This window comes from Chrysemys picta, chromosome 21, assembly GCF_011386835.1.
Source record: "Chrysemys picta bellii isolate R12L10 chromosome 21, ASM1138683v2, whole genome shotgun sequence".
In the NCBI taxonomy this organism is placed as follows: domain Eukaryota; kingdom Metazoa; phylum Chordata; order Testudines; family Emydidae; genus Chrysemys; species Chrysemys picta.
In genome coordinates, this window is record NC_088811.1 from 20,207,927 (window position 1) to 20,219,971 (window position 12,045).

Here is a 12,045-nt window from a genome sequence, read left to right on the forward strand (position 1 = left end):
TTCACATTTGCTGTCTGGTCACCCTAGGAGCACCTGGCATTGGCCATTGTCGGTAGACAGGATACTAGCCTAGATGGACCTTTGGTCTGACCCAGTATGGCCATTCTTATGTTCTTATGCGTCTTCCAAGCTCAAAACTCACCTCTAGCCTATACTTCTGAACAGTGTCCACTGCATACCAGAGAACTGCGATTGCTCCTGACAGCCCTGCAAAAGAAAGCAGGCATTAACCCCCTGGAGAAAAGGTGGCACCCCAATAGATGCTAGGCTGATGCTTTGCATTTCTGTACAGAAATAAATGCACTTTAACATGGGATATTTCCCCAAAACGTAGGGGAAAACTAGCACTGAACCTGTAAGAGGGTGTGCTTACTCTTTAAGGCAGGCTGTGGGCCCAGCACTGTCCTGGTACTGGTTTCAGCCCACAATACGTGGAATTCTGGATATTGTTGTTCCCAGGTGTGACGAAGTGGGAATGTTCTTAATGTTTTCTCTGAATACTGTGTGTGTGCCTCAGTTTCCCCCTATGCAGTTCTTAAGTATCTAGGTGGTGGGATAAGGGTACGTGATTTTTGCAGAGCCCTAGAGGGCCCGTGTGATGGTGTCTGCACAGAGAATGGCCGACGCTCTGTCTCCTGGCAACTGATGGCCTGGGCCCCTCCTCTGCAAAGGTGCCAACTGAAGGTGTGGGAGAACAAAGAGATTAGGTGACCTCCTGGCCCGGGAAAGAGACAAAGGCCAGAGGAGGGGCTGGAGAGTTTCAGTTTGGAGCTGGCTGGGAAAAGAGAGGGTGGCCCAGACCTGGAGTCTGGCCTCTCTGGCCCCAAGACGAACCTGACTTAGGGGTCCTGTTTCTGTACCTACAAGCTAGGGTTACCATATCTCATAAATAAAAAAAGAGGACCCTCCACGGGCCATGGCCCCGCCCATTTCCCCACCCCTAGCCCCGCCCCAACTCCGCCCCTTCCCCCACCCTAACTCCGCCCCCTCCTCCCTCCCACTCCCAGCCAGGGGGAAAGGGCTGCCCCAGTGCTACCAGCTTCACGGTTTGCCGGGCAGCCCCCAGACCCTGCGCCCCCAGCCGGCGCTTCCCCAGCGCAGCTGGAGCCTGGGAGGGGAAGCGCCCAGCCGGGGGCGCAGGGTCTGGAGGCTGCCCAGCAAACCGTGAAGACGGTAGCGCTCAGGCTTTGGGCAGCCCCTATGCCTCCGGACCCTGCGCCCCCAGCCGGGCACTTCCCCTCCGGGGCTCCGGCGGCTCTGCGTAACTTACACTGTATAAGTTACACAGAGCCGAAGAGGAGCAGAGCCCCCGCAGCTGGAGGCTCTGCTCCTCTTAGACTGTAAGAGCTGGGCTGCCCCAGCGCTACCGGCTTCGGGCAGCCCCCGTGCCTCCAGACCCTGCGCCGCCGGAGCCCGGGAGGGGAAGTGCCCGGCTTGGGGCGCAGGGTCCGGAGGCAAGGGGGCTGCCCAAAGCCAGTAGCTCTCGGGCAGCCTGGTTCTTAAACAGAGCCTCCAGCGGCTGGGGCTCTGTGTAACTGACACTGTGTCAGTTACACACCGCCCAGGGGGCTGGAGGCTTTGCTCCTCTTTGGCTCTGTGTAACTGACACTGGGTCAGTTACACAGAGCCCCGGGGGCTGGAGGCTCCAGCCGCCCCCGCTCTGTTTAAGAGCCGGGCTGCCCAAGCGCTACCGGCTTCGGGCAGCCCCCGTGCCTCCGGACCCTGCGCCCCCAGCCGGGCACTTCCCCTCCCGGGCTCCGGCGGCACAGGGTCTGGAGGCACGGGGCTGCCCGAAGCCGGTAGCGTTCAGGCAGCCCGGCTCTTAAACAGAGCCGCCATTTTCCCGGACATGTTTGGCTTTTTGGCAATTCCCCCCGGACGGGGATTTGACTGCCGAAAAGCCGGACATGTCCGGGAAAAAGAGGACGTATGGTAACCCTACTACAAGCTCTGTTTCAGACTGTGTTCCTATCGTGTAATAAACCTTCTGTTTTACTGGCTGGCAGAGAGTCGTGTCTGACTGTGGAATTGGGGTGCAGGGCCCTCTGGCTTCCCTAGGAGCCCTGCCTGTGCGGACTCGCTGTGGGAAGTGCACGGTGTGGAAGAGGATGTTGAATGCTCCGAGCTCAGACCCAGGGAGGTGGAAGCTGTGTGAGCTTCTTGCCCTGCTCACAGAGAGGAGGCTTCCCCAGAGCCCTGACTGGCTTCGTATGGAGCAGTTCCAGAGCATCGCCTGGTGATTCCGTGACACCAGGGCTGATGGGTGTTAAAAACGGTCACAGGTAGGAAGGCTGGGAAGGAGTGTTAGGGGATGGAAGCAGCAGGGAGAGACCGGGGAAAGGAGCAAGAGCTGTTGTGGGTCAATCTACAGAGAGAGAGAAAGACTAGGAAAGGGGGAGGAGAGCTGGATCTCTCCAGTCTAGAGCCCAGGAAAGCCTAGGAAAAACCTTTTTAAAAAGCCAGTGACAAGGCCTGGGAAGAGGCCTAAAAAGACATCAGAGACCTGGATAATGTACCTGTGGAGGGGGCATTGTTTTGCCTAAACAGCCAAGTTCCAAGTGTAATGTAGTCACTATGACACCAAAGGGTTAATAATATATAATTCAATCCTATGACCAGTGCTTAATTTGTAATGAAAGAGGTGCCAGGGCTCAAGCAATTTTTTTTACTTTCATAACTAACCCGGCCAGCCCAAAGGTGCCGGGGCTCTGCACCGCCGGGCCCAGAGGTGCCGGGGCTCTGCACCGCCGGGCCCAGAGGTGCCGGGGCTCTGCACCGCCGGGCCCAGAGGTGCCGGGGCTCTGCACCGCCGGGCCCAGAGGTGCCGGGGCTCTGAACCGCCGGGCCCAGAGGTGCCGGGGCTCTGAACCGCCGGGCCCAGAGGTGCCGGGGCTCTGAACCGCCGGGCCCAGAGGTGCCGGGGCTCTGACCCGCCGGGCCCAGAGGTGCCGGGGCTCTGACCCGCCGGGCCCAGAGGTGCCGGGGCTCTGACCCGCCGGGCCCAGAGGTGCCGGGGCTCTGACCCGCCGGGCCCAGAGGTGCCGGGGCTCTGACCCGCCGGGCCCAGAGGTGCCGGGGCTCTGACCCGTCGGGCCCAGAGGTGCCGGGGCTCTGACCCGTCGGGCCCAGAGGTGCCGGGGCTCTGACCCGTCGGGCCCAGAGGTGCCGGGGCTCTGAACTGCCGGGCCCAGGAGTGCCGGGGCTCTGAACTGCCGGGCCCAGGAGTGCCGGGGCTCTGAACTGCCGGGCCCAGGAGTGCCGGGCTCTGACCTGCCGGGCCCAGAGGTGCCGGGGCTCTGACCCGCCGGGCCCAGAGGTGCCGGGGCTCTGACCCGCCGGGCCCAGAGGTGCCGGGGCTCTGACCCGTCGGGCCCAGAGGTGCCGGGGCTCTGACCCGTCGGGCCCAGAGGTGCCGGGGCTCTGACCCGTCGGGCCCGGAGGTGCCGGGGCTCTGAACTGCCGGGCCCAGGAGTGCCGGGGCTCTGAACTGCCGGGCCCAGGAGTGCCGGGGCTCTGAACTGCCGGGCCCAGGAGTGCCGGGCTCTGACCTGCCGGGCCCGGAGGTGCCGGGGCTCTGAACTGCCGGGCCCAGGGGTGCCGGGGCTCTGAACTGCCGGACCCAGGGGTGCCGGGGCTCTGACCTGCCGGGCCCGGAGGTGCCGGGGCTCAGCCCCGGAAGCCTTGGCACAAATTAAGCCCTGCCAATCACTAATCCTCCAGTTATAGAAATTAGTGGTGCTGAGGAATCAAAAGCAGAACCTCAGTGGCACTGTAGTAGGGTTACCATATATCGACATTGTCTTTTTTTGATCCCCCATCCTCTGTCCAGGAGGCATTTTCAGATAAGAGGCAACGTCCGGGATTTTTGTGGAGCAGATGTTGCAGCTCAGAAAGAGCCATCTCCACGCCCAGATTGGTCCCTCACCTGCAGCCGCCAGATCCCACCCCCCCAGCCCAGCTCGCCAAGTAAGTGGAGCCCCCAAGCGCCTCTCAGCTGGGCCACCTGTCCTGCCACAGGGCTCAGCCAAGGATGTGGGCGGGGGGTGCCAGGCCCCGGCCCCGACTCCCCACCCTGGGGAGGGGGAGAGACCCTCAGGGAGATGCTGACTGATGGGCTGGCACTGCGTCCCGGGCCTGCACCAGCCGCCCTGCCACCGTGACAGGGAGCAACACTGCCCGCCACCTCAAGAGTGAGGCTTCACGCTCCCCCTCCAACACCCCCCAAAAACCCCCTCCCAGTACACACACACCCCTCTAGAACCCCCAAATACCCCTCTCAGTACACACAGCCTTCCCACACACCCCAAATACCCCTTCCCGCATCGTCCAAATACCCCTCAGTGTGCAACCCTGCTCCAGCACCCCCAACACCCCTCCCAGTATACACACCCCTCCCACACTCCCAAATACCTTCTCCTACACACCCCAAATACCCCCTAAATACTCCTCCCAGGACACACACACCCCTCCCGCACCCCCCAATACCCAGTCCCCAAATGCCCCCTCGCAGTACATGCACACACCCTCCATCATCCCCCAAATACCTCCTGCAGCACCCCTCAACTGTACTGTATGGTAACCCTAATTATAGCCACTGGCTGATCTGACTTTTTGCAGATTCAGCAGATAAAGTAGCAGTGTAACCCTGACCATGGCAACCAGTCCACCAAGCTCTTAGCTACTCACAGAATCCATCCCTAAGCTTGGCAGATCCAGAAATCTGGTGCAGAACCACCATGGTAAGTAACCCCCTGCCAACCGGGCCTCGGGCAGAGGAGATGTGGCTGAGAGAAAAGAGCAAATGGCCAGGGTACCCCGGCAACTAGCCAGTCCTGGTTACTTAAATGCTCACGAGAGCTGCTGGCAGCTGTTGCAAGACAAACTTGCGCCAGGCACTGGGATGTACCTCGTTTACAGCCACTTTTGCCCGAACCCTGGACTTGTCCTGAGCGCTGCTCAGCTGGTGCAGAAATTCTAGTGCTAGATATATATTTACAGCACCACTGTAATGCAGCCACGTCTGTGGAGAGAGCAGTAGCCAGTCAGCACAGCCAGCAGTGTGTCCTTGCAATGAAGAAGAGAACTTGGAAAAACAGACTTCCCATTACTGTATCCATGGCAACAGAAAAGCCTCTAAAGCACCCAGCGGCTAAAAGGCACCAGACTTAGCAGAGCATCAGAGGTGGATTTTGCAACTTTGGGGACTACACAAATGCAGTAGCTGGAGAGAGTTCCCAGCTAGATAAGGGTTTGTCTACACCTGAAAGTTAATCTGGAATAAGTTAGGGTGTGAATTAGAATCATAGAATACCAGGGTTGGAAGGGACCTCAGGAGGTCATCTAGTCCAACCCCCTGCTCAAAGCAGGACTAATCCCCAGACAGATTTTTACCCCAGTTCCCTAAATGGCCCCCTCAAGGATTGAACTCACAACCCTGGGTTTAGCAGGCCAATGCTCAAACCGCTGAGCTATCCCTCCCCCAAAGCTGGTTATTCCTGATTAACTCCAAACTGCACTTCTTTTCCAAAAGGGCTGCTTCATAGGGTGGGGTGCACCAAGGCACCAGGGCTTCTGGCAGTTGACAACTCATGCCTGGTACACCCCCTCACAAGTGCCCTATTCCAAATTAGCTTAATCCATGTTCTGGAATAAGAGCATCCACACATGGAGTTAATCAGGAATAGCTATTCCCAAATAACTCCCAGTGTAGACAAGCTCTAAGCACCTGTCACATACAAACCGGTCACAGCTACACTGTGGCACTGGGTTTTAATACAGCAGTGTTGCCTCTAGGGAGTGAGAAGAAATGTGAAGCAGAGCAAATAAGCACCACCCGAGAACCAAAAACATTCAAGAGAGCACACTGGCCATCGAGTGCTTGAATGGGGCCTCTTGAGACACTGCGTTCAGACACGGAGCCAAGAGATACAGGGCCAAAGTCAGAGATGATGAAAAATGGTGATGCGAGTTCTGTGCCGGTAAGTGGGAGTCAGGGCTGCCCGGGGGGGGCAAGTGGGGCAATTTGCCCCAGACCCTGGGCCCCGCGAGCCCTGACCCGGCGGCGGTCCGGGTCTTCGGCGGCATTTTGGCGGCGGGGGGGGCTTTCAGTGCTGCCAAAGACACGGAGCGACTGAAGGGCCCCCCGCCGCCGAAGACCCAGACCACCGCCGGGTGAGTACAAGCGCCGCAGCTCCCCCGCTTTGCCCCAGGCCCCCTGAATCCTCTGGGCGGTCCTGGTGGGGGTAAACTGGTGTAACTAACATGGCCTGATGATGGTGGGGTGACAGCAGGAGAGCAACCAATAGGAGGGTGTCAGAAGGTGGAAGATCAAATAGGAGGGACCTTCTGACAAGCGTCAGTTGGCTGTTCTCCTGCTATCACTCCATTTTCATGGCATGCTAGCTACACCATTGACACCCAGTAAGTGACATGGACTTACACTATCACTTACACTGCTGCTCAATTTGGCCCACAGCTGGGTAAAATCCTGGCTCATTTGATGTCAATGGGAGTTTTGCCATGATTGCATTAGGCTGGGATTTCACCCATTGTCACGAGGCCGTAGGGCGCTACAGAGCCCTGCCTACAGGCAGTGGGTGGGGTTTTCAGGAGCCTGCCGCGCTGGCTGAATGCCGCTCTGACTGGAGGCAGGGTCAAAACTCCCATTGACATCCATTGGGGCAGAGTGAAACCAGTGCCTGGTGCTTTTCAAATCCCACCCCAGGACTCTGAGTCAACATTCAGGACTGAACCTCAGCCAGTGCCCTGACGCAGCCCTAGAGTTACCAAACTGAAGCCCCTTTGATGGGTGTATAGATGCAGATCCAGGAGTATTTATACTGTGCTTGCATTAAATAAAAGCATTGGTTTTACCTCCCAGAAGGAAAAGGGTCCCAGCAGCAAGGGAGAATTTGTATTTCTGATGGACCTGGTCACTGATCAGCTTGGTGCAGTTCATTCCTGCGATTAAACAGGGCACCGCACCAAGGCACAGAATGCCAGTCACAATCACCAAAGCACGAGTAATCACCAGGGCAGCTGGAAAGACAAGAGAGACAGTGTACAGACCCTACAAACTACTGTTATGTCTGCTAGGCAAATGCCAACATTAGGTGTATGGTCCCCATTTTAATGCCTATACAGCAAAAACACATGTAAATGCTGGGGATCCAAGCTATGCACTGCCGCAGAGCAGGACCCAATGTAGCCAAGGTTGCATAACGTTTCCATTATAATCCTCTGTGTTCAGACACTCAGAGCTTTATGGATAGTTCACTTTTAAGGCTGAAATTTTCCAGCCGTCATCCCCACCTGCAGCTGAATTTAAAAAAGAAACAGAACTTGGCGCCGTAGTGATTCGGCCCTGTTGGAATAAGAGCAGTGTGAAAAAGTAGAAAAAAGGGATTGTCAAAAATTGTTGTGGCTTTTTTTGCTTGTTTGTTTATTTAACAACCCTCCAGTTGGAAACGCTGAGAGCTGAAGGGTGAAAGCTGGCATGGGAATAGCTCTCCCTGGTGAGCTGGTCTTGGAGAAAATGGGTTTGTTGGAGCCATCCCATACGTGACAATCAAGACTTTGCGCATGCGCGATGGATGGTCTCTTGGCTGACATACCACGAATTGAACCTCCAGAGCCAAAAGCATGAGCAGCTACAGCTTGAGCTAAAGTGGCCTATCTGGGGCTGTAACCAACTCACATCTTCTGACGGTAAGGCCGAGGAGGGGACGTGTCAGACACACTCATCCGTGGGTTACGTAGGCACAGCAGGTTTCATAGCTGTGCACCCACGTACTGTGCATTTGTGCACAGCAAAGTTAGCTGCAAGCTAAGGTTGACACTTTCAAATCTGTGTGCCTAGCTAGGGAGCTTGGCAGAGTCATTTATCATGTTTGCTGAGAACCTAAACAAACTTGGCCATCTAAGGCGACTGTTGTCATTTCCCGTATAATCCTTTTTTTTTTTTTTTTTTTAACCGTTACTAGACTCTTGGACTCAGCAAGACCTGGTGGCAATGCGTTCCACAGGTTAGTTATGCATTAGGTAAAAAAGGATGTGCATTTATCAATTTTAAATACGTTGTCTTTCAATTTCATTGAATGTCCCTTTGTCCTTGTATAGCGAGAGTGAATAGCAGTACCTGATCTACCTACTCTAGGCCATTCTTTATTTTGTATACTTCTACTATGTCCCCTATTATTTGCCTTTCTAAAATCAATAGTTCCAATCTTTTCAATCTCTCCTTATATGGAATTTTCTTTATGCCTCTAATCATTCTTGTCGTCCATCTCTGAGCTCCTCTGTTTCTGCTACATCTTTTTTGAGATGGGGTGACTGGTACCTCCCACAGCATTCCAGGGGAGGGCAAATCATTGATTTATATAATAGCACTGTGATTTATCATTTTCCATCCCATTCGTATTCTGTTTGCTTTTTGTCTGCTGCTGTACATGGAGGAGAGGTCTTCACTGGTCTGTCCACATTGATACTCAGTTCTTTTTTTCTTTGATGGTGACAAGCCCCAGTCATATCAGATTCCATGAAAGCTGGCACCAGAGAGCCATGGAACCTCAAAAGGGACAGCGGAGGTTGGAGACTAGAGCCCTGCCGAAACAGACAGAAGTGAGGAGTGTGCAGAGCTGGAAGTGCCTCAGCTAAATGTGTTGGGCAGGCTAAGAGTGCTTCTACACAGGGGCCTGGGAAGGACAGACAAGTTCTCCCACAATACATTGCAAACCAGTTCCTAGATCAGCTCCAGTTAGTGAGATGCTAAGATTCCCAGGGTACATCTCCAGAAATCCTAGCACCAGACTCACGTAATTGCAGTGCCAGTGTGCGTGCGGATACATGGCTATGGGAGACGTGTAGCCCTGCAGTGTGGATGCTTGCAGAGGGCTTGGCAAGCACAGATCACATACATGCGAGCCTACCATGGGAACACTCGGCAGTGTAGACAGACCCTGTGCCAGAGCAGTGGTTCTCAAACTTTTGTAGTGGTGACCCCTTTCACACAGCAAGCCTCAGTGCTTATAAATTAAAAACACTTTTTAAATATTTAACACTATTATAAATGCTGGAGGTGAAGCGGGGTTTGGGGTGGAAGCTGACAGCTCGCGACCCCCCAGGTAATAACCTTGCAGCCCCTTGAGGGGTCCCGACCCCCAGTTTGAGGACCCTGGTGTTAGATCCAGTGCTGATTTTGTTACTCAGGCAGCACCAATGAACCCTCCAAACCTTAAGAAATGGAGGCTGGGAAGGTTTTGCAGAGATTGGTTACACTAGGCTCAAGTCAAGTCGCTTGGGCATCCAATGAAAAAATCCCAAAACCAAGGCTAACATTCAATGAGGATAGGGAACGATTTGGTTGACGGGCTGGGTTAGCTGAGAGCTAGACCAAGAAGCTGGTTTGCAGCTCAGCAGGAGAGCTCGGGCTCTCAGCCGCAAGAAAGGAATTCACTGTATTATTATTATGTAAATTGCTGTAGTTCCTAGGGAGATCAGGGCTCTTAGGGCTAGGTGCTGTCCATATGTATAATGAAAAGACAGTCCCCTCCCCAAAAAGCTTACAGTCCAAGCTTACCATGAGGTTCTGGATGTGGTTAGCAGTACCTCAGAGAGCCCAAAATCATGAGTTAGAGAATTCCTGCTGGGCTTGCACAAATCCCAAGCCTGGCAATCCCGTGGGGATGGGGCCCTTAGAGAAAAGCACTCACATGCTTATGTTCTAAATTAAAATGCTGGACAAAATCAGCTGGCTTCCCCTGCTGCCCTGATTCATGCAGTAACACAGCACCAAAGCGAACCCTTTACTCACCAGAGTGCTCGCTGAGGTAGGAGATGGGGATGTCGCAGGTCCAGAGGTTGGCCATGTTATCAAACACACACTCACTCCACAGCCCCCGGCACCTGGAGCTCAGCCCCACTGAAGAGTGGGGGTCTTTGGCATCTTGCTGCAGAAGAAAAGAAAATAGTTTGTCCAAGGGTTGGGCAGCATTTCTGTCCTTCCCATTCATGCCAGTGAGAGGGAGAGGGTCTAACTGCCTTCCTGCCCCTGGCAAGTTGATGCTGTATGATGCTGGAGAAGGGCTGTGATGGAAGAGCAGCGAATGAATTCTGTGGAAAGAAACCGATTCTCAGCATTTATTCATTCTAGACCTGGCACCACAAGTGAAATGAAAGAGACACACACACAGTCCCTGCCCTGAAGAGCTCATCAGCTTTGTTATGTGTAGTTTACTCACATTGTCAGTTCTCTTTGTTCTGTGTTTGTACAGCAGTTAGCACAGTGAGGGCCTGGTCAGTGATTGGTGCTCCGAGGTGCTACTGCAAGACAAATATTAGAAGAGCTAATAGCCTGCTCATTAAGGCCTCACCTAGACCTGGGTTCAGGTCCTGCCCCAGACTAGGCCAAAAGTTAAAGCAGGAGAAGACCTGCACCACTTTCTCTGGTGTCAGTCTGAATGGTGATCAAATTCCCGTGTGAATCTAGCCTCCAGTCTAAATGTCTTGATGTTGTGAAGGCCAAGACTATAACAGGGTTCAAAAAAGAACTAGATAAGTTCATGAAGAATAGGTCCATCAATGGCTATTAGCCAGGATGGGCTGGGATGGTGTCATTAGCCTCTGTTTCCTAGACGCTGGGAATGGGCGGCAGGGGATGGATCACTTGATGATTACCTGTTCTGTTCATTCCCTTTGGGGCACTTGGCACTGGCCACTGTCAGAAGACAGGATACGGAGCTAGATGGACTTTTCATCTGACCTGGTATGGCTGTTCTTATGTAAATAAATAATCATAATACCAAGGCAGGTTTCAGAGGGGTTGTCGTGTTAGTCTGCATCAGCAAAAACAACGAGGAGTCCTTGTGGCACCTTAGAGACTAACAAGGTAATGTAAGCCCACGAAAGCTTATGCGCAAATAAATTTGTTAGTCTCTAAGGTGCCACAAGGACTCCTCATAACACCAAGGCAGGATATTATGACATCAAGCCGGGGGAGGGAAGGGAGAGTCAGAGCCTGCTGTAATACCAGTGCTGAAAACAGAGATTGTGGGATTCATGCACAGGCAGGGTCTGAATGAACTCTCCCCTGCCATCTAGTGATGAACTGGGGGAAAAGACCTCAGGAGCAGATGGTATTTGCAGAGACACACCTACTTTGTCTAGGTCATCAGAAGACAGATCTGCTTTGCCAAAGGGATGAATTTTGGCTGTTTTGGGTTAAAATTCATTTTACTCTTGGGCCTGGTCTATACTACCCGCCTGAATCGGCGGGTAGAAATCGACCTCTCGGGAATCGATTTATCGCGTCCCGTGGGGACGTGACAATCGATCCCCGAATCGGCGCTCTAACTCCACCAGCGGAGGTGGTAGTAAGCGCCGCCGACAAAAAGCGGCAGAAGTCGATTTTGCCGCCGTCTTCACAACGGGGTAAGTCGGCTGTAATACGTCGAATTCAGCTACGCTATTCACGTTGCTAAATTTGCGTATCTTAAACCGACTCCACGCTGTAGTGTAGATGTACCCTTGGATGCAAGAGTAATTAAATGTTGTTACTGTATGACTAAAGGGCACAGAGCTGTACTTATGCCCTAATTGAGTGGGGATCACCCTAATGTGATACTCACTTGCTAAGCAGGAAATAGTGATGCCAAATTCAAGTAGAAGTCAGAGCAGATGGTGGGGTAAGCTGTTCCTATGTAGGTGGATGGATGGACTTGGTTAAAGAGTTGTAGGTACTGTTTGAATTTACTCCGCCAGTGTTCAAAGACAGAGTGGATCAGATTTAGTGGAGAGTGTATCTGCTCAGTGACTGCTAAAGCTGAAATCATTTAGGAGCTGGTCTAGGGGGCTGAGTTGTAGACCTAGTGTGGGAACAGCACTGGGGTGAAAGATAATACAGAGGATGCAGCACCAGTGAGGTTCCCCACTGCCCCGTATAATCACTAAGAATCAGGCTATAAGGGTAGGGATGTGGTATCACAACTAGAGGCAGAGGTGGCAGGCAATAGAGGCATTACTTGACAGCCCCCCCCCCCCAGGGGTGGA

At 53.7% G+C, this 12,045-nt stretch overlaps 1 protein-coding gene across 4 annotated transcripts in view; it reads right to left on the bottom strand.

Annotated features, from left to right (window-relative positions):
• LOC101939304 (claudin-16-like) overlaps positions 1-10,859 on the bottom strand; it is a 32,295-nt gene extending 21,436 nt beyond the window's left edge. For 3 of the 4 annotated variants that reach the window (XR_010594225.1, XM_065574968.1, XM_065574970.1), the window contains exons 1-3: positions 9,812-10,859; positions 6,874-7,038; positions 143-207 (exon numbers count right to left, since the gene is read on the bottom strand). Coding sequence is in view for 2 of the 4 variants with exons in the window: in XM_065574968.1 (XP_065431040.1) it covers positions 143-207; positions 6,874-7,038; positions 9,812-10,010 (429 nt within the window). In the remaining 2 variants the exon portion in view is untranslated. Of the gene's footprint in view, positions 1-33; positions 208-6,873; positions 7,039-9,811 lie in introns of all 4 variants that reach the window. The other variant, XR_010594226.1, reaches the window with a different exon arrangement.
• Between the last annotated feature and the right edge of the window lie 1,186 nt (positions 10,860-12,045).